General features: G+C 48.2%; 2 protein-coding genes across 2 annotated transcripts in view; both read left to right on the forward strand.

Annotated features, from left to right (window-relative positions):
* Pcsk6 (proprotein convertase subtilisin/kexin type 6) overlaps positions 1–8,772 on the forward strand; it is an 88,686-nt gene extending 79,914 nt beyond the window's left edge. The window contains exons 19-22 of the mRNA XM_090321444.1: positions 2,604–2,707; positions 5,217–5,346; positions 6,594–6,706; positions 7,414–8,772. Of these exons, the coding sequence (XP_090177570.1) occupies positions 2,604–2,707; positions 5,217–5,346; positions 6,594–6,706; positions 7,414–7,511 (445 nt within the window). The 3' untranslated portion in view covers positions 7,512–8,772. The remainder of the gene's footprint in view (positions 1–2,603; positions 2,708–5,216; positions 5,347–6,593; positions 6,707–7,413) is intronic.
* Positions 8,773–12,292: 3,520 nt separating this feature from the next.
* Positions 12,293–19,653, forward strand: Snrpa1 (small nuclear ribonucleoprotein polypeptide A'). Its single transcript, XM_090321547.1, has 9 exons — positions 12,293–12,454; positions 15,074–15,221; positions 15,833–15,911; positions 17,245–17,291; positions 17,526–17,628; positions 18,115–18,194; positions 18,603–18,678; positions 19,163–19,256; positions 19,464–19,653. The coding sequence occupies exons 1-9, from the start codon at positions 12,373–12,375 to the stop codon at positions 19,520–19,522; spliced, it is 768 nt and encodes a 255-aa protein (XP_090177673.1). The 5' UTR covers positions 12,293–12,372; the 3' UTR covers positions 19,523–19,653.
* Positions 19,654–21,423: the final 1,770 nt, after the last annotated feature.

The following is a 21,423-nucleotide window of genomic DNA, read 5'->3' on the forward strand; positions in this document are numbered from 1 at the left end:
GGGGGTCAAGTGTCTCCTGGACAGGAGCCACATAGAGCAGGGGCAGTTGCTGCAGGACAAGCACGCAGACTCCGAAAACATGGCCCGCCGTAATCCACAGAGCGCTGCCTTTTATTGCCCAATTCTCTTCTTCAGCTATGACTTCAAATCATCATGGTCACGGTTCAAGCAGTAAGAGAGCAGCCAGGCTGCTGCCTTCTCGCCATCCATCTCTTCAGAGGGGATAAATACACGCAGCAGGGGGCTCACGGGATGCCTCAGTGATTAAGCATGTGGTGTAACTGCCCTGCACAAAGGCCGGGCACAGCGAAGAGGAAGAGAGGCTCATGCATATGCAGACGGCCCCACTCTAGGTGTAGGGGTAAGGAGAGAATACAACCAAAGTGTTCTAGCTGCTCAGGAGCCTGAGATCTGATGAGCACAAGTTCAAAGCCCGTCTAGGCAGGACAATCCATGAGACTTAAAGTGGAACTGTGGTAAGAGCTACCAGCCTTGAGCATTAACGCTAAGGGACAGCACTCATGCCCTGAGTTCAAGCCCCCCTTCTCCCCCCCCTCCACACAGAGTAGTTTCCTAGAAGACTCAGCTGGGTAACTGGTAACCTAACTTCCTTCCTGAGTCAATTCAGATACTGTCAACCTGCAGACAGCATCAGATGTCACCGGTTGAGATCCCACTTTACAGGCCGGTCACAAAGCCCAGGTGGCAAGCCAGCCTCAGACCAGCTGTCTGCTCAATAGCCCAGCCTTTTCCAGTTTCTAGAACTGCTTCCAGAACCGAGGGAAACACTGCATTCCGCTACCTGCTTATTATGAAGGGCTGCAATAAAGGAAAGAGAACAACAGACAGGTGAAGAGATACGTGAGAGATGGGTCGAAGACTGTGGCTTGGGTTGAGGGGAGGGTTCCACCATTCCACCCCCCCCCGAAGGTGGGCTTGTTTTTGTACACCAAAACACCTGAAAGCCTTCAACTTCTATCTTTTAGAATTGGTATGGAAGCCCGAGTTTTTTCTTGTATGTTTTTTGTGCTGGCACCGGGGCTTGAACACAGAGGTTCACATTCTCACTTGGCTTTGTTGCTTATCACTGATACGCTACCACTTGAACTTTACCTCCAGTCCAGCTTTTTGGATGGTTAGTTAGAGATAAAGTCTCACAGATTTATCTGCCTGGGCTGGCTTCAAACTTCAATCCTCGGGGCTGGGAGTTTGGCCTCGTGGTTAAAGTGCTTGTCTAGCATGCACGAAGACCCGGGTTTGGTTCCTTGGTACCACATACATAGGAAAAAGCCGGAAGTGGTGCTGAGGCTCAAGTGGTAGAGCTCTAGCCTTGAGAAAGTCCAAGGACAGTGCTCAGGCCCTGAGCTCAAGCCCAGGACTGGCAAAAAAAAAAAAAAAAAAAAAAAGAATTCTCTGCTACAAACTTCAATCCTCAGATCTCAGCCTCTAGAGTAGCTAGGAGGACAGGTATGAGCTCTAGCACCGATGTCTTGGGTTTTTCTTTGACCATTGGTATCTACCTTCTGTCCTAATATCCTCTGTGATTGGAGGGGTAAGCCCAAAAATTTCTGCCCTCTTATCATGTGATTGGCTCCACAAGACCCAACTGGAACTCTAGGGGAACTCCCAGCCACCAGACATCTCATTAACACGCAGAAAGGGGCACTTCTCACTTTCTTGATTGCAAGGATTATTTTTCAGGAGCTGTGGGCTGAGATAAAGAACAAGTATGTATTCCAAATTACAAGTCATAACATCACAGCAGGATTCTCCAGGTCTCTGACAGATGCACCAGAGCTCATTCGTTATTCATTATGTTGAGAAGAGAACCTGTCCACAATGTGTACCTTGGGACCGGGATCCAGAGAAATCATAGTAGGATGTCTGTTTTCAGACACGGAGTGTGTAGTGAGCCCTCTGAGCTATGGCAGGCTGCAGGAACCAATTACAGAGAGGAAGCGGAAGTTGCAGAGGGGCTTGCTGGCTTGCCTGGGGTTGTGTGGGCACAAAACAGTGGAGGCAGACCTGGCATGGTTGGTCCAGCTCAGCTGTGTCCCTGTGATGGGGGGGGTGTGCACAGGCATGGAGGGGGCAGAAGTGGAAGCCAGGAGCCACATCGAGTACCTGCCAGTTCCCAGGAAGGAGAGGGGAGGGACCTTTGCTCAAGCAAGGAGGAGGCAGGAACAGATCTAGGCCTGCAGGCCAGCTTGGAGGGTGGAGTTGGGCCATAGAGACAGAGCTAGCATCACCCCCCACACACATGCTCTGGGGCAGGGGGGTTCGGATTTGGAGATGAGAAGAAATGAGAGAAGCTAGCCAGAGCAGGAAAGAGCCCAAGTGCCAGGCGGAGGAGCTCCAGCTGGCTTGGGATGGCTCTGCCAGCAGTCATTAGCTGAGAACCTTTGTGACACAAAGCACCATGCCTTGACAACTTTCATTTCCTCTTGTAAAAGACATAATTTAATTACAGCTTGAGAACAGATGTGGAAACTGGACTCCTTTCTTTCTTTCTTTCTTTCTTTCTTTCTTTCTTTCTTTCTTTCTTCCTTCCTTCCTTCCTTTCTTCCTTTCTTCCTTTCTTTCTTTCTTTCTTTTCCCCAAAGCCTTGCCCGGGGCAGCTGCATTCCAAACTGTGAACCTGGAACCTACTTCGATTCGGAGCTGATCAGATGTGGGCAGTGCCATCACACCTGCCGAACCTGTGTGGGTGAGTGGCTCGCCTGCCAAAGCCTGGCTTCCATGGGGTCATTGTCACCAAGGTTACAAAGGCGGATAGACTAGTGATCTTGAAAATCAGCTGAGAAAATTCTAGAAATTCTTGGGTTTCTGAACTTATGGCAGCATTGAAACATAAAAAGATATAGCAAAAGGTAACGTGCTTGCCAAGCATACACAAGGCCCTAGGTTCCATCTACTGCAAGAAACCAACCAAAAAGATTATAAAAACACAGACGCAAGCCGGGCACTGGTAGCTCATGTCTAGATCGGAGGATCACAGTTCAAAGCCAGTCCAGGCAGAATTAAGCACTGGTGTGCATGTGTGGTTACTGGAAGCTGAGCTGTGGCTCAAAGTAGAGGTAAGCCTTGAGCAAAAGATCTCAAGGATAGCACCCAGGTCCTAAGTTCAAGCCCCACAACTAACAAAAAGAAAAAAAAGAAGAGGAGGAGGAGGAGGAGGAAGAGGGAAAAAAAAAAGAAAGAAACAAGTCAGGTTGTGGATGGTTTCAGGCAAGAAATAAAGGATGCATATGTGTTCACGAGCCATCTTGTCTTGCTGCAGAAATTATACTAGAACATAGCACCATAAAGATTCCTGGGCCCCTGGGAGGGGGAAGGATGCAGATGTTTTAAAACCAGAACTTTAGTTCTTTATACACGTCTCCATTTACTCCAAACATTTTATTCAAAGAGGAAAAGATCTGCTATAAACAATTTTGCGTGTATTTCAATTTCCTACAAAGATTACAGCAGAGATGTCTGCAGGCACAGGATTTTTTTTATGCAGAATATAGCAGCGATTTCACTCCTTTTATTGGTTTTCATTTGGCAATGTTCTGAGCAAGTAAATCAAGGCATGTCATGGCTTTGTAGGCTCAGACATTGTTCTGGAGAAGTTTCTTCTTCCTTTGCCTTGCCCCTGCATTCCAACATTTTGCTGATTTTTAATTTATTATATTTTGCTGGTACTGGGGCTTAAACGCAGAGCCTTCTGATCTGGCTCAAATCTGCTGCTGTACCGTTTGAGCCACATCTCCACTTAACTGGAGATTTGAGTCTCTTGGATTTGTCTCCCTGGGCTGCCTTCAGACTCGATCCTCCGATCTCAGCCTCCTGAGTAGCTAGGATTACAGGCAAGGACCAGACTGACTTTTTGTTGTAGTGATAACTTACAGCCAAGTCTCCGCTACCTCACAGGTGCCATTTGTCACAAATGCCACAAGACAGGCCACAGCTGTCCTGTGATGCCTGATAGTGGTTATCCCCATAGGGATATCTAGGCTGGAGCCAGCCTAGCATAGCAGTGGTGGCTGGCACTGGCCAGAGGCCACTGGTGGAAGCCACGCCCCCTCCGTGAGACCCCCCACCCCCAGACAAATTCAAAAGGGGTTAGCTCAGCATTTAGAAGAGCTTTCTCAGCATCCTACTGACTTTTCCTAGTAGTTTATCTTGCCTTTTCTTTCATACCATCAACATAACCCATCTGCATGGTTCCATTACAATCTTGAGCCATTCTATTACAGGCCTTCAAAGCCCTGCAGTGCTGGTGACATACTGAGATTCCTGAGAGACTTCTGAGTTTTAGTGCTTGCAGAAATAGTTTGATCAAAGAATGTGTGCTTATTTTGTTTGTATTTATTTATTTTCCTGCAGGTAGCAGGGCTTGAACTTACAACTCTCACAAAGTTTGTTTGTTCACAGCTGGCACACTACCATTTGAGCCATGCTTCCAGTCCAGTTGGTTAACTGAAGATACAGTGTCATAGTCTTTTCTACCTGGGCTGACTTTGAACCTCCATCCTCTAGATTACTTATTCTACAGAGTAGGATAAGGATTTCAGGCATAAGGTCATTGGCACAGGTCATTTTTAGTAGCACACCTTATCTAGCCTAATAAATTTAAAAAGCAAAACACAATCATGTTGCCAGGTGCAGGTAACTAGTGGCTCACATCTGTAATTTTAGCTATTCATGATCTAAGGTTCATGGTTCAAAGCCAGCCCAGATGGAAAAGTCCATGAGACTATTATCTCCAATTAACCACTAAAAAAAAGCCAGAAGTGGAACTGTAGCTCAAGTCATAGAACACCAATTTTTAAGTTAAAAAGCTAAGGCATAGCCCTGGGACTCTTGAGTTCAAGCCCCAGTACCAGCACCAAAGGGGGAAGAAAAAACTCACTTTCACATGCATGAAGTGAAATCCACTGGATATGGGTTTACTCTCGGTAGCTCTCAGTCTGGCCACCATGTCACTGAGTGTGTACTGGATGAGAATTATGTGTGTGGAACTGGCCCAGCCCCTGTGACACACACACAGCCGGGAGCAGAATTGGCTCATTCTTCTGGTGTCCCCAACTGTGACATGGGGGTGGTGACTCACATCTTGGGGGCTGGGAGACCCTACGAGTGCCATAGATCTCCCAGCACTCTGTGAAGCAGGCCAGGGGCATGGCCCCTAACAGGCAGGTCCTGACATCTTCTTTTTCTGTACCTCACAGGGCCCGGTAGGGAAGAATGCATCCACTGTGCCAAAAACTTACATTTCCAAGACTGGAAATGTGTGCTGGACTGTGGTGAAGGCTTCTACGCACAGGAGACGCCAGGCGTGCCTCACAAAGTGTGTCAAAGGTATGCACTTCCAGGGAGTCTGCTTTGTGCAGTGGAGAGCTGGTCCTTGTGTATGAGGTTCCACAATTTCTCCATCCATTCATCCAGTGTAGGGCATCTGGGCTGTTTGCATCACTTGGCTGCGGTCAGTGGTGCAGCAGTGAACACAGATGCGCTGGTGTCTTTAGGGTATCCTGGCTTGTGAGGTTCTGGGTAGATGTTGGGGAGTGACACAGGGATGTCACAGGGAAATTCTGTGTTCAGGTTTTAGAAGAGCCTGCAGAGCGCAGAGCCTGGTCTTGCAGAGCTGTCCAGCGTGGCCCCCTCCTGAAAAGAAGAGCCTCGCTCTGCTTGGTTCTTTGGGCCTCTCCACCAGCTTCTAGGAGCTTCAGGCCTCCCCCAGTCCCCAGAATGCTGACTGGCGCTGCGGCTGTGCCCTGCCAGTGGGCCAGGGCAGCCGGGGAGGGGGGGTGGGCACGTGGGTAGATGGGGGTGGGACATGGGAACCCCAAGCCAGGGTACAAACCTACGGGTAGGTAGAAACTAATCCCAACACCCGGAAGACCTCATAGGAGGACCTGCAAAAGGGAAAATGGCGGGGCGCAGTGGCTCACGCCTGTGTCCTAACTATTCAGGAGGTTGAGATCTGAAGATGGTGATTTGAAGCCCAGCCCGGGCAGGAAAGTCCTGGGGATCCTTATCACCAATTAACCATCAAAAAGCCAGAAATGGAGCTGTGGTTCAAGTGATAGAGTGTCAGTCTTTGGAGGGTTTGGGGGAAGAGGCTCTTTTAAGATGATATCTAGGCTCTGAGTTCAAGCCCCGGGACCAGCGCACACAAAAGGGCAGCGTACAATGATCTTCAAGAGGGGGTGAAAATGCCTTGGAAGGAGAGAGAACTCTGGAATTCTTGGCCTTGAGTAGACCTACTTTCACTGTCCCCAGACAGCCCCTCTCTCCGGGGTGTTCAGGTGGGACAAGACTCTGTCATGCCTTCTTCTTCGCAGCCCATACCCTGATTGCACATCTTGTAGAAGGCCCCCACAGCACCCCCAATGGGCCCTGGCTGTCTGTAAGATCCTGGGGTAACAGAAAGCAGGGTACCCCAACACTTACTCTAGTTTTCAGACCATTCTGGGTGGCACATTTGCAGCCTGTCTATTGTGAACTAGAGTGTCGGGGGGGGGGGGAGGAGCCCGTACAGGGAGGAACGAGCACTGGGAAGAGAGCGCAGTGGATGCCTCAGCAGAGCTGGCTTCGCCCCACAGGTGTGAGGAGAACTGTGCAAGCTGTGAGGATTCCAGTAGGAACTGCAGCCGGTGTAAGAAGGGCTTCACATTGCTGGGTAACTCATGCATCACCAATCACACCTGCAGCAACGGTGAGACTCCCCACCCCCAAAGAAACTCAGAGACAGTGCCCAGGCCCTGAGTTCAAGACCCAGGACTAGCACACAAAGAGAAAGAGAGAAAGAAAATAGAATGCAGGCATAGCAGTCCGCTGACCAGGCATGCTTGCTCCTCAATTGACTAACTAGACTGTCCAGGGATCCACAGGCCCTGGAGCGTCTCATACCTAGAGATGTCCAGTAGCCCAGCCTCTGCTCTTTTTTTTTTTTTTTTTTTGCCAGTCCTGGGCTTGGGCTCAGGGCCTGAGCACTGTCCTTGGACTTTCTCAAGGCTAGAGCTCTACCACTTGAGCCTCAGCACCACTTCCAGCTTTTTTCTATGTATGTGGTACCGAGGAATCGAACCCGGGTCTTCATGCATGCTAGGCAAGCACTTTAACCACTAGGCCAAACTCCCGGCCCCAGCCTCTGCTCTTTGAGGGGTGTGTGTGTGTGTGTGCGTGTGTGCGCGTGCACATGCATGCTTGTACTAGGGCTTGAACGCTGTTCCTGGGTACTGGGTTCTGGAGGGTTGCAGTTTTAGGATTAGGGGGTCTGCGCCCAGAGTTTAAGCCCTGTGACAGGCAGCAGAAATCCAGCAATCTACAGGAAGCAGTTTTCACAGACAACCCCTCCGCCCCAACCCAGTCTGACTTCTCCCTCCTCTGCTTTTCTGGTCCCGGCCCCCCCCCCCCCCCCAGCCGATGAAACCTTCTGCGAGATGGTGAAATCCAACCGGCTCTGCGAGCGCAAGCTCTTCATCCAGTTCTGCTGCCGCACGTGCCTCCTGGCGGGGTAGGAGCGCCGGCTGCCGGTCCACCTACCCATCCGTCCACCTTCCTCTAGACTGTCGGCCAGCATCTTGTTCCTACACCTGACAGCTTTATCTCCCCATGAGCCAGGCACTCCCATTTATCCCTGGGGGAACCCCAACTAAGTGGATGATGGTGGCTTACTCAGGAAATGGTGTTTCCAGGCTCTGGCAAACTTTCAAACAGGAACAAAAAAATGAAATCCAAGAATCCACAGCTGTGGCTTTGGAATGGCTTCTAGAACCCTCCGTTTACTGAAATCTTCAAGACCAAAGCAGAAGGAACGATGCTGTGCCATCACCAGTGGTCCAGCCAGCGGGACCCGGGGCCACCCTCGCCTGAGCATGGCGATGGCCCCATAGCCTCACCCCCAGGCATCGCTTGCTTTCGAGCACCTGGAGGATGCTCCGAGGGGACTGTTCAATCAACAGGCCTCAGGGCGTAGGAGAGCTCACCACGGGGACTGGAACCCAGCTCCACTGCAAAGAGCAGCAATGGCCTCTGGGAAGGTCCGGCCTTGGGTACCATCCTCCTTCCGTGCAGACTGTGTTTTCCAGTCTGTCAGGCCTGGACAACCACCTCTTCCTGATTCGGAGACTTCTAGGGAGAGTCCCCAGTCAGGAGGTTCCTGGATAACTGGCCAAGCAGTGCCCTCTCCACAGAACATAAAGCCAGCCCGGGAAGCGCTAGCCAGCCATCCCATTGGCATCTGCAGGTCCTCTGGGCCTCGGGAGATTCGATCTCCAGTCTGACATTCTTGCATCCGAGTGCAGCGAGAAGCCGACGGCGACATAGCAGAACCGATTTCTGCCAAACCTGTGTAGGCATTTTATAAACTACATGTTCTAATTTTTACTGACAAATATCTCATATATTTTCATTGAAATGCACAGATCTGCTTGACCACGCCGCCTCCACCTCCTCCTCCTCCTCCTCCTCCCCCTTCTCCTTCTTCTCCTCCTCTCTTCCCTCTCTCTCTTGAATATGGGAATAATATTTGCCTTAAATTTTTGCAACCTCGTTTCTCCATGTTGTCCCGCTTTCTTCTTTGACAACCACGCATTTGCCTCGTTGTCGTCGTCACTGTGATTGTGTGTCGCCGTCCCGTGTGAGCTGGCAGAGAAGCCGGCTTGGTCTGTTGAACTCACAACATACCCGCCCTCCCCCCACCGCTGCCCCCAACAAAAGAAATCAGAGAAGCAACTACAATGTTAATCCTAAATTAATAAAGGCGTTTAACTTCCTATAGCAGAGGAACCTGTCATTCTTAGCAAGGCATACTATGTTAAACTTGGGTTCTGGCCAACATGTCCTGTGCATGTGGCTTTGTAGTTTTGGGATGTATTTAATGTCCTCACACTGTGGGTCTCCTAGCTTTAGCGGAGGTCATTCTAATGGAAAGCGTGGTAGACCCCAGAGTTCCAGCCATGGACGACCTTCGTCTTGGTGGGTGGAAAGGCTGAGCCTCCTCAGCTGCAGGGCCAAGCTATTTCATGAAGGGACAGCTTGCCTGCAGTTCCTGCATTCATGGCTGACATGCCACATGGCCTTTCCGTGAGCCCAGAAGCTCAGATTTGTCAGAATCCTGGGGCTGCAGACACAGAGCCCTGGTGGGATCGCCACTGAGATAAAACCTGCGCATGCTCCATTTGCAGAGTTTGGTACTATGTTACAGATGCTTGATTCATGTCTCTATAACTCCACCTGGCATCTGCTAAACACATGCCTCCTCTCACCACTTCTCTAATGTCTACTTTATCAATTAGATTAAGCACACTGCAGGCCTCTTTTTTTTTTTGGCATTCTAGCCATTATTTGCTTTTTGGGAGACAGGATTTACAGAAATAAAGGCAGGTCACATATTTAAACACATTGACATTAACAAGGGACTGAGAACTTTCCCCATCAACTAAGCATAATGCGCATACAGAAATTTAAAGTGTCTTTTGAAATTTCTTTTTATTCTCCTTTTTATTTACTGAAGTCAGGTGCACGTGGCTCACACCTTTAATCCTAAATTCTCAGGAGGCTGGGATCTGAGGATTCAGGTTTTAAACTAGCCTGGACAGTCCATGAGATTCTTAATCTGCAATTAATATGCAAAAAGCCTGAAGTGGAGATGTTGCTCAAGTGGTAGAGTGCTGACCGTGAGCATGAAGAAGGTCAGGGACAGCACTCAGTCCCTGAATTTAAGCCTCAGGACCACGCATGTGTGGACACACAGTAGTGTAATAATAATTTTGATGGGGTTCACTATTGTTTCATATGTTTGAAGTACATTGATTGTATTCATCTCCTTTTACCTTTCCTGCCAGGTTCACAAGGAAAGTCATTTTCATAAGAAGTGGGGGGGCTAGTGGTTCACACCTATAATCCTCACTACTCAGGAGGCTGAGATTTGAAGGTTATGGTTCAAAGCCAGCCTAGGCCAAAAAAAAACAACAAAAAACAAATCTGAGAGACTTTTATCTCCAGTTAACCAGCAAAAAAGCCAGAAATGGAGCTGTGGCTCAAGTGGTAGAGCAGCAGTCTTGAGCAAAAAGCCAAGGGACAGTACCCAGGCCTTGAGTTCAAGTACAACTGTGTCATATGTGTGCGCGCATACACACACACACACACACACACAAAAGCAGCAGTAATGAAAAGTAACATAATCATGGCTACTGTCAAGTTTCTGCCCAGCCACATGGGAGGCAGCTAGGTAGTGGTTGTGAGGGAAAAGAGTCTGTCACAGCCATGGCCTATTGCTGCTTTCCTTCTGTGAACTCCAAGCTTCCCCAGATTTGTTGCTTATCTGCGCAGAATAGCAGCTTTAGATGGTAGAGTGCTGCTACCAGGTCCAGGGGTCCAACCCCCACACTCCCGATCCCCACTGTTACTACGTTCCAGCCCCACTGACGGGACGAGATGACTCTTTCATCTCCATGGAGATCTAAATCGCAAGGCAGAGAACATTTTATTGTTAAAAAAAAAAAGCAAACAAAAAAACCACTCTACCTGGTCATCAGTGGCTCACACCTGTAATCCTAGCTACTCAGAAGGCGGAGATTTGGAGATTGTAATTCAAAGCCAGCCTGGGAAGAAAAGTCCATGAGACATACCTCCAATGAACCACCAGAAAACTGGAAGTGGAGCTGTGGCTCAAAGTGGTAGAGCATTAGCCTTGAGGAAGAAGCTCAGAGATAGTGCACAGGCCCTTAATTCAAGCCCTGACAAAAGAAACAAAAAGCACTAGTTTCCCAGCCAGGGTGTTTCTTGCCTTCCCTGAGTGCTCTGGCCATGTTTGGAAGCACTCTGACATCTGGAGGATGTATTTACCTCTAGTGAGTAGAGGCTACAGATGCTACTATCCATCCAGAAACACACAGAACACCTTCTAACAAAGAATCATACAATCCGAATGGCCAGTGTGTAGGCTGAGAGAATCCAAGAAAGAAAAATAGAACTTCTATTTTTAAGGTTGTTTGCAATCTTCTAGAGACACACCAACATGAGTAAATGTGCCTGTAGCTCGATTTCTGACCCTGAAACAACAGGAATCCATACAAATTTCCCTTTTTAAAAATAAAAGCCAGGGCTGGGAGTTTGGCCTAGTGGTAGAGTGCTTGCCTAGCATGCATGAAGACCGGGGTTTGATTCCTCAGTACCACATGCATAGAAAAGCTGGAATGCTGTGGCTCAAGTGGTTGAGCTCCAGCCTTGAAAAAGCCCAAGGACAGTGCTCAGGTCCTGAGTTCAAACCCAGGACTGGAAAACAAACAAATCAACAAAACAGGTCTTGATAAATAGCCCAAGCCAGCCTCCCTAGTGCCTGGCTCCTCTCCAACAGATGGATGGATGGATGGATAGATAGATAGATAGATGGATAAATGGATGGATGAATGGATAGATAGATAGATAGATGGATAGATGGATGGATGGATAGATAGATAGATAGATAGATAGATAGATAGATAGATAGGTAGATGGATGGATGATTGATTTTGAGGGGCATGGCCTCATGCTTGCTGTGAACGTGATTTATCATTTACATTACACCCCCAGCGTCTTTCTGTATTGCTTATTTTCTAGGTAGGGTCTTGCATTATGCCCAGACCAGACTATGCTGCTGTGATCCTCCTACTTGTACTCTTTGCCACTAGGAATAAAAGGCCGGACACACCACCCTCAGTCCAGTCTCTTGAACTTTTATGCCTGGGCTGGCCTTGAACCACCAACCTCTACACCCTGCCTCCCAAATAGCTGGAATTCGAGGCCTGAGTCTAACCCAGGGAAAGAATGAGGTCAAGGCAGTTCTCCAGCTCAGGGCCTCCACCTACTGGTGCTTTCTGGAATTAAAGTAAATTTGAGTTTGTCTTACTTTTTTTGATAATTTTGAATCACAAGGCAAAAATTATAGGAAAGCGTTGCAAAAATTATAGGAAAAAATACAAGGGTATTTTTCCTGGATAAAATTTAGGAGCAATATTCTGAAATGACATTTTTGTCATTTTCGTGTTTCCCAAGAACCTTTTTCACACGCGGCTATCAGAATCAGGCCGTTGACCCCGACACAGTCACCTTAGCCAACTCGAATTCACTTTTCTCCACGGGCGGCGCCTCCTTGCCAGCTACGAACTCAGCAACCGGGAGAATCGCCCAAGCCTGTGCAAGGCTGTCGATTGCTTCTGCCTGGCGCTCGAGTGCGCACGCGCGCGCGCGCGGGCTGCGTCCGGCGCTGCCCGGCGTCGTCCCGGCGTCCCTGGCGGCGGAGCGCGGGGCACGCCGGGACGTCGCTCTGGCGGGAGGCTGTGGGTGGGTAGCGGCTGTGGCGGCGTCCGGGCATCGAGGCGGCCGTCCGGGCTCAGGATGGTGAAGCTGACGGCGGAGCTGATCGAGCAGGCGGCGCAGTACACCAACGCCGTGCGGGACCGCGAGCTGGACCTGCGGGGTGCGCCGGGGCGGCGGGGCGGGCGGGGCGGGAGCGAGGCCCCGCCGCGTGCGCCTAGGCCGGAGCCCGGCGCGGGGCCCGCGTGGGGCGGGGCGGCCGCGGGCGGCACAGGCCCGGCCCGACCCCGGGGTCACGGCCCGTGGCTGGGGAAGCGGGTTTATCCGTGGGGCGGGGCTCTAGGTAAACGCGCGGTGGGGTAAGGGAGCGCCCTAGGCCGTGAGTTCAAATCTCATACATATATATATTGCCTTTTTTTCTTCAGTCTGTTGTTTTCGTTGTCAGTGTGAAGGTGCAGAGGGCGGACGGTTACTTCCGTAACGAGTGCATGGCTTTGGGGGGCGGCGTCACCCCCTCCCCTCGTTTATCTCCCAGTCCCCCCCCTCCCGCATGTCCCCTTTCTCCCCCCCCCCCCCAAGTTGTAGAGTTCATTTTCAACGTCGTGTCTAGTGAGTAGTAACGGGGAGCACGGGAACGGTGGGACAGAAGGTGAGCAGATGGCAGCCTGATGCTCACCAAGTCCCGTAATTTTCCAGCAAGGAAAGGAAGTCACCGGAGAAAAGAAGCAGTGGTTTCTACATACACACACACACCCCATTATGCTGTGTATGTGTGTCTGGGCCTAGGCACTGCTCCTAAGCTTTTTTGGGGGGAAGGGGTAAGGGGGGGGTTCAAGGTTGGTGCTCTACCACTTGAGCCACCGCTCCCCTCCTGGTGGCTGTTGGAACAGGCATGTGTCACAGACTTTACTGGCCCGTCTTGGATCTTCAGATCTCAGCCTCCTGTGTAGGTAGGGTGACAGGTGTGAGCCACCAGCACCCAGAGCCTCTACGCTCATTACCAGTTATTTCCCCTTTGCAAAGGCATTTTAAGACTGAAATGCTTGGCCAAGTCTTGTGTGTTTCAGCTCTTTATGTGTTCAGTGGTGGACTCTCTCCCAAGGCCCGGTAGTTGTTTGCACGGATTATCTTATGGCTTGGTTAGAAGAAAAGTTTTATAATGAAAGTGCTTTTATCTGCACAGCCACCTATCTGGTACTGGTGGCTGATGACGTATACCTGTTATTTCCAGGTAGTCAGGGGGCTGACATGCAGAGGATCTCAGAGTTCAAGGGCAGCATGGCAGAAAAATCCACTGTTGTTAGTTTCCAAAATATAGCCAGTTCAAAACAAAAAGCCACAGTGGAGGCATGGCTCAAGTGGTAGAAGCATCAGCTGAGCAAGTATAAAAACCCTACATAGTTCTGGTACTCTCACTTCTTTCTCCTCCCTCCCCTACCCGCTGGGATAAGATCATGGGTTGTGTCATGGTAGCCAAGGCAGTCACAGTGAAAGGCACCTGTGCGCTCAGCTGTCTGCTAGGGTACTTGCTGAATTTTGGGAACTTCCAGGGCATTTTACTTAGCATTTTTTCCAAGAAAAGTGTGATGCCTTAGCACACATTTGATTTCTGCCCCTTCTTTCTGAAGTGCAGGCAATGTTAAGAACACATGTACGTGAACTTTGGTTGGGCTCATTTCTTTTAGCATCTGGCATTACACTCAGATATGCCAGTTAATTGTGTGAGTGGATTGTTCACTGTGATTCACCACTGCGTGTACCCCGGGCATTCAGCCCTGGGATGGAGCAGGTGGAGGTGAAGTAAGGGGACAAACTTTGGTATCCAGAGGACGTGCTGATAGATTCTGCCTGCATGGCCTGTGAGGTGCCAGCAGGGAGAACTGCTCCAGTGGCTGAGCAAGGCTTAGGCACTGGCAGAATAACAGCTCTGAGTGTCTGTTTCTTAGAATGGTGCATATTACCTTTTAAAGATTGTTATAAATACATTAGCTAGTAGTATTACAGTGAGTAAATATGCCCGTTACCATTGTCCCCATGGCCCCAGGGCCCCACTCACCCTTACTTTTTCCCTCCTGTCCCCACCCACAAGCTGAGTAATTCATTTCCAACATAGTGTCCAGAGAGTACCACTGCAGCCTTTGTCCTCTGTTACTATACCCTCTCTTACCTTCCCGAAGATAGATAAACAAGACAAAAAACAATGAAGAGGGCCGGGAGTTTGGCCTAGTGGTTAAAGTGCTTGCCTAGCATGCATGAAGACCCGGGTTCGATTCCTCGGTACCACATACATAGAAAAAAGCCGGAAGGGGTGCTGAGGCTCAAGTGGTAGAGCTCTAGCCTTGAGAAAGTCCAAGGACAGTGCTCAGGCCCTGAGCTCAAGCCCAGGACTGGCAAAAAAAAACCAAAAAAACAAAACAAAAAAAAAAACCAACAACAACAACGAAGAAACATCTTGTTTCCATTTCTTAGAATTCATTTCAACAAATACCATTTTACATAATCAAAGGCATCATACCTCTGTGTTCCTCTCTTAAGAGAATCATCCTTGATCTCACTGTGTGAATGTCTAGAGTCCTGTATACTTAATCTTAATGTCCTGGTTCTTGTTGGTTTGCTATCTTCAGTGCCTTGCCCAGTGTCTGACTTGTATAGACTATAGGTCTATACTTCCCACATAAAGGAAAGCTTTGAGTCAAATTACTTTGAAATAAAATACTGCTGTTTTAAGGGAACTGTTGGTCATTAATGCCTCCTGTTTGTATGTTTCCCCTCCATTTGACAGGATATAAAATTCCTGTCATAGAAAATCTAGGTGCTACCTTAGACCAGTTCGATGCTATTGATTTTTCTGACAATGAAATCAGGAAACTGGATGGCTTTCCTTTATTGAGAAGACTGAAAACCTTGTTAGTGAACAACAACAGAATATGGTAAGTGACTGCCAGTAGAGAGGAACTTTTCCCTAGAGTAAATGGGATGGTGCACCTTGTTCTTGTAAAGCCGTGAGACGTGAATGCAATTGAGATTTTTGTTGCCCTTTTTTCATCAGCTGTAGATTTTCATGGAGAAAGTTATTGGAGTTTTATACATAAGTATTAGGGGAGGGAGGTTTGAGATAGAAATCATTTTCATAGGCTCACTATTCTCTTATGTTATACTTTTAAAACTAAGCTGTGAGAGTCTGGGATTGTTGCTTAGTAGAGTGCTTGCTTAGCGTGCATGAGGCCCTGGGTTCGATTCCTGGGTACCACATTTTTTTAAGTCATTTGATCATAAATAATAATAATTAAACAACTAAGCTGTGAGTGTAGATTCAGAAGTTATGAAGTATGCTGAGCCATTTCTTCTGTCTAGGAATCCACCTTCCCTAGTGTGTCTGTAGGGAGACGGCCAGTGACTTTTTCACTGAATGCTCATTAAGCCCAGTGCTGGGATTACAGGGAGATGAGGAAGGGATCTGAAATCCTCTGCAGATGGAGCTGCTTCATTGTTAGCTTACTTAGTTGTCACTTTTACTAAGAGCCTTTGTTGTTTATTTCAGCCGCATAGGTGAGGGGCTTGACCAGGCTCTGCCATGTCTGACAGAACTCATTCTCACCAACAACAGTCTCGTGGAACTGGTAAGATGGGCAGGGGGTGGGAGGGGGTGTGGAGATGTATTTGAGGAGTGGGGTGAAATCAACAGCATGTTTCTTAGGAAAATTTGCAGAAATTCAGAAAAAAAATGTATTTTGCCTTAGCCCAGGGTCTCATACTTGGTAAGCTACCTACATTACAGCCCAGAAAGTTTCACAAGAGAATTGCCATTTTTGTCTTTTAATTAATCATTTCATAATCTGGGCCTTAAAGGTTATTTTGCTTTATTTATTTATTTATTTATTTCAATTTTTTTTTATTGTAATTAGTAAAAGGGTTACATGATATTTGCCAGATAGAAGGTGCGTTAATTCACATACATTGATACCCTTTCATATGTCTTGGTACCCATTTCCCTCCCCCCCCCCCGCTTTGTTTATTTTTGTTTTGTTTTTCTTCGTGTGTGTGTGTGTGTGTGTGTGTGTGTGTGTGTGTGTGTGTGTGTGTGCTGGGAATTGAACCCAGAGCTTCACACGTTAGACCTTTTGAGTCATATTTGTTGCAGGTACTTTTTCTACTCTGTCTTGTCTTATGATTCTGAAGGGTGACATTCCTAATTTAAGTACATAGCTTAATTTATGAGTCTTTATTGTTAGTGGGGCGTTTGGTGTGGTCTTGAACCTTTTTCCCCGTTTGGGAGTTTTCGTCTCTACCGTGTGCCTTTTTGCTGCTCCCTGCAGGAGTGCTGTCACCGGCAAGGCTAGAACTGTCTGTGGTGCCTGCACTCGGCCTTCCTTACATAGCTCTCCCAGGTTTGGTTGTAGCTATTGGCCAAAGAGGTCTACTTTTGCTGTCCTGGTTTTAGTATCAAACACTATCCTATTTTGTTTTGTTTTTGTCTCTGTCTGCTCACCCTAGTTCTGCTCACCTTGTTCTTGTATAAAATGGTTTGATGATCTTTGGGAGGGCCTACCATAACAGTACTTTTCTCCAAGATAACCTGCTCTGGTAGGTACGAGCAAGAAAGATGCCATGGCACTAAGATCCTGGCCCAAGGGGCTCCATGTAATAATACCTTGCTCCAAAGGCACTAGCTTTTGCATGGGTTTCTTTTCAGAATCCTTCATTGCATAGTGCCATTTCAGGAATGCAAGGGGAAGATGATGTTGAGACAGAGTTAATACTAGACTGAGAAGTGCAGGTGGGGTTGCCAGTGTATTCCATAGGAGCTGGCTAAGCATTGGTTGTGTGCTAGGTGCCAGGGCAGGAAAAATAAAAGATAATAGGGTCCCTGCTGTCATGGCACTCTCCGTGTCAAGATAGGAAACAGATTGTCTGCAGCATGTGTGTTCTTACCTGCGGCCCATGTCTTCACAGGGGGATCTGGACCCTTTGGCATCTCTCAAATCACTGACGTATCTAAGGTATGGAAATTAAGCTAAGGAAGTCCTTCAGAGAGCACCTTTATTAATCTTTACTTTAAAGTAGTCTGTTTATAACAAGTACCTTCCAAGCCCAGATGTGGAAAATGCTTCCTCACTGGAGCTTGGTAATGGAGGATGGAGGACTCCTTCCTGGTCAGACAGTTGCCGTTCCTGTGGACTTTCCCAGTGCAGTGCCATGGCAGGGTTGGCATTGTGCTCTTCCTTTTCTCATAGCGTCCTAAGAAACCCCGTCACAAATAAGAAGCATTACAGGCTGTACGTCATCTACAAAGTTCCGCAGGTCCGGGTCCTGGACTTCCAGAAAGTAAAGTTAAAAGTAAGTACCATGCTATTGTTTTGGAGTCTGTGTGGAGCTGTGTGATTTTCTTTATCCTTTTACTAATTTCTTCAGTTGCCTAATCCTGTAGCTGATCATTTAATGCATGGGAAAGAAAATATTAAGTGGAGTTGATGGCAGGGCTTTGAATATTCCTGTATTGGGCCATTGCAGTGTTGGCAAAACGTTATGAGCCACAGGATGTAGAATCCACTTCTGAGCAGGACTGACTGAGAGAATAGCTTTTTTCTTTGTTGGGGTGGCTTTCCCCTTGCCCATCTCAGTTTCTTTGATCCCACATTGACTGGGAGAGGGAGCTCCCATGGGGGCCTATGACACTGGGTCTCCTGGCTTGAGATGGGCTTGTTGTTGTTTTCTCCAGTCCCGGGTGTCTCTCAGGAGAATTCTTCCGTGTTTTCTGAGGAATGCATCTCAGGGCATGTGGTGTTCCCCTTTCCATTAACTCTGTGTATGGTGTTGCTGTAGGAGCGTCAGGAAGCAGAGAAAATGTTCAAGGGCAAACGGGGTGCACAGCTTGCAAAGGATATTGCCAGGAGAAGCAAAACGTAAGACACAGATATCCAACTTAACTCTACTTCACCTTCAGAAACACTGCCTGGTGGTTCGCCGTCTACAAAAATTAAATGGAAAACTGCGTTCATTAATGCAGTACTAAATTTGGGCGGTTATAATCTGTGACCATCCCTGGTCCATGCTCAACATGAAATTTTTGCCAGGCTGGCAGGGCAGAGATGCCCGTTTTCATCTTCACATGCTATTGTGTGCAGTTGGGCTTTGTCTGGAGGAACATGAGTCTGGTGGTGTTTCTGAAGGAGAGAGTTCTTGTATCAGTTTGTTAACAAAGATAAGATACTACACTGGTTTTATTACTTTCAAAAGTAACTTTTTGAAAGTAAAAGAGAAGCAACTTTGGAGAGTCAAAATTTAACAGTGTATTCTTCCTCCCTCCCAAGCTTTAATCCAGGTGCTGGTTTGCCAACTGACAAAAAGAAAGGTGGCCCTTCTCCAGGGGATATGGAAGCAATCAAGGTAATGTGTGCTCCTTCCTTTCCTGTTCCAGAGAGGGGAGGAGGGTCAGGATACATAGCACAAGTCTGCCAAATTCTGAGCCCTGCACATTCCTTTGCCCATGCCAGGTGGGCCAGCTGTGTTTCTAGGAAAGAAATTACCCTAGAAGTAATTTGTTTGGACTTTGATTGAATTAATTGCATGAGCGAGTTGAACTGAGGGCATTGGAGTGAAAAAAAAAGTCTTTCTCCTCTTCCCAGGATACATTTGTTGCTGAGCAGTTATTTACACCTGTGGCATACTATTGATTGCTTACCAGTCTCCAGTCACAACTCTAGATAGAGAGCTGATGAAATCTGAGGCAATTATTCTTTTTTATGAAGGGGCCTGCATCTCTTCACCAATTTTGAAATTCTATTGTTTTCTTTCTAGACTGATTTTTGCAGTAGGCTAATGAAAGCCTTTCCCCCAACTTAGCACTGTAATGGTCTGTGTTTTCTTCCAGAATGCCATCGCCAATGCTTCGACCCTGGCTGAAGTGGAGAGGCTGAAGGGGTTGCTGCAGTCAGGCCAGATCCCAGGCAGAGAGCGCAGACCCGGTAAGAAAACCCTGTCTGTCCTTGTACTGCCAACCATTTAGGTGCTGTGGTCAAGACTGGTATGAGGAAGCTTTTGGTTTTGGTTTTGTGGTGGTCCTGGGGCTAGGACTGCAAGGCAGGAGTGCCTGGGTCTTCCTATACCTCGCCAGTGCCAAGCACCCTGGCACCATACAACTAGCATGACCTTGGCTGTGTGGTTTTCTGCAGGCCCCACGGATGATGGTGAAGAAGAGATGGAGGAAGACACGATTGCAAATGGGTCGTGAGCAGCCTGCCAGGCAGATGATAAACCCTCCTGGACAAGCCTTACTTTTGGAACTTGGGTTTGTGGCAGCAAAGTATTAGAAACACTTAAAACTGCTGATTTTTTGGGGGGGGGGGGGTTAAATGTAAATGTCAGTTTTCTACAAATACTGAAAATAAAGGTCCCGTACATATGGAGTGTCCAGGTGGTATGCTGGCTGGAGGATGGTGTCCAGCTGGGTGTCCCTGCTGTGGGTGAATGTTTGCATTGTAAGTCCTTCATGAAGGCAGCCTACCTGCCAATGCCTTAGCAGACTGGGACTCTGAAGTCTTAAGACTGCTGGTTGGGTAGCGGCAGTGAGGGAGGGGCGGCATTCTCCAGTCTGCAGAAGGAGAGTGGGGGTATAGGGGGCTGAGGCATGTGTGCTGTGTTCCTTGTGTGCTAGCCTTCACTAGGAAGGACCTGTAAGATACCATTGCCCGGGGCCCGCTCAGCATTCTGATTCCCTTAGTTTAATTTCTAAGTTCTTTTGGTGATTCTAAGAGTAAAGAACACTTCTAAATATCCCAGAATAGTCTCTGGTCTGGCTGGGAGGAGAGGTGCAAGGAGCAGTGGCTTCTGGGAAGCCACATGTGAGTGGCTATGCTGTGTGGTGGGCTGTGGGGGGGGGGGGGGGGCGCAGGGACCAGGCAGGCTGTCCGTGTCTCCAGTGAGAGGCTGGTGGGCATAGACGGCCTTTGCTCATGGCCCTGCTCCTAGGTGGGATAACAGCTCTCCCTTTTGGCTGGAGCTGTACATCTTTGGTACAATGCGTGCTAAACATGGATAAGGTCCTGGGTTCAAACCCCAGCACCCCTACAAAAAGTAGTGGTCCAATTTTATGAGTCACCTTACTGAGTGGCCACAGTGATGTAGCTGTGACTGGGACCTGTGAGCCGTTTTCCAGAGTGAACCTGGAGGCACCAGACTCCAGTGTGAGTATTGGAGGTGCAAAAGCCAAAGAGCACCCTGCTGCATCAGCTACACGATCATCCCCAGAAAAGATTAAGCTGGTAGAGGACCAGAATGATTGGCTTTACCAGCCTGTGCTTCCCTGGAGACCAGTCTGGTCAGGGTGCTATTCTCACAGGACAGAAACCTGGACCGAGTGATACTGGTGCCGTCCCCAGCTTTCATGGGGCCTTATTAAGATTGATGTTTGCTCTGGTTTGAGTTTCTAGGCCTCTCCAAGAATGTCAGTTGCAAGGAATAGGGCTTTGGATTGATGTCTGAGAACCACTGTCAGCTGCTTGCCTTTACACTTAGCTGAAGGGCTTGGCAATTGATGGTACCACATGACCACCTCAGAACTCTGGTTTTCAGCAGCCACCACCATTTGGTCTCTTCACTGACTGGTTTTCATTGCACACCTGTGAATGACTGAGTGTCCTGGAATTACATGTCTCACTCTAGTCTCTCAAAGCCTGCACTCAAAAGTAACCCACTTATATCTCTGCCCACTTGCTGTTAGCTAAAGGAATGGCACTTGGGGAAGATGACATCAAGTGATGGAGAAATCACTCTTAGAACCGGAGGCTAGGACGAGGCTGCAAAAAGGAATGACAAATCGGGGCCAGTCACTCAGTCTATGCCGTCAGTGACAGATGGGAGTTCTGGTTGCTGTGCACTTTATCCTATATTTACATGTAATACCTGAGCTGTTATATGGAACACAGTGCTCCAGTAACTTTGTGGACCTAGATTAGGTACTGTCATCTGATTCAAGGAACAATGGTGACACATGAGCCAGGCTAGGAACTGAAGACTTTTAACTCAAAAGTCCATTAAATCTTAGTTAAATGTAAACCACATTATACTGTATACATATAGTCCAGCTGGGCTGGAAGTGTGGCTCAAGTAGTAGAGCACCAGCTTTGAGCAAGC

The sequence above is a fragment of the Megascapheus bottae genome, chromosome 30, assembly GCF_031878675.1.
Source record: "Megascapheus bottae isolate mThoBot1 chromosome 30, mThoBot2.hap1, whole genome shotgun sequence".
In the NCBI taxonomy this organism is placed as follows: domain Eukaryota; kingdom Metazoa; phylum Chordata; class Mammalia; order Rodentia; family Geomyidae; genus Megascapheus; species Megascapheus bottae.